The sequence below is a fragment of the Egretta garzetta genome, unplaced genomic scaffold (assembly GCF_000687185.1).
Source record: "Egretta garzetta isolate BGI_Z169 unplaced genomic scaffold, ASM68718v1 scaffold769, whole genome shotgun sequence".
In the NCBI taxonomy this organism is placed as follows: domain Eukaryota; kingdom Metazoa; phylum Chordata; class Aves; order Pelecaniformes; family Ardeidae; genus Egretta; species Egretta garzetta.
The window spans coordinates 247,262-247,480 of NW_009260831.1; the positions used below are offsets into that span (position 1 = coordinate 247,262).

The window sequence follows — 219 nt, forward strand, 5'->3', positions numbered from 1 at the left end:
GGCAGCTGGCCTTGGAGCGTAGGCAAGCAAAGATGCAGTGCAACAGCCAGTCACAACACCACGGTAATCAACTCTAGCTTGAGTGTTAATGCTAAGGTCAGCAAGCCTGAGGAGCTTGTACAGCTGAGCTGCTCGGTCAGTTGAAGGAAACGGTAGTGATTGCTTCCCTAGTAAGAGCAAAATGCATAGCTCAAATTTAAACTGTGTTCCTATAGTTAG

General features: G+C 47.5%; 1 protein-coding gene across 1 annotated transcript in view; it reads left to right on the forward strand.

Moving 5' to 3' along the window:
- Positions 1 to 219, forward strand: part of TIPIN (TIMELESS interacting protein) — an 8,043-nt gene that overhangs the window by 7,075 nt on the left and 749 nt on the right. The window contains 1 exon segment of the mRNA XM_035902336.1: positions 1 to 63. This exon segment is cut by the window's left edge and continues 96 nt beyond it. Coding sequence (XP_035758229.1) covers positions 1 to 63 — 63 coding nt within the window.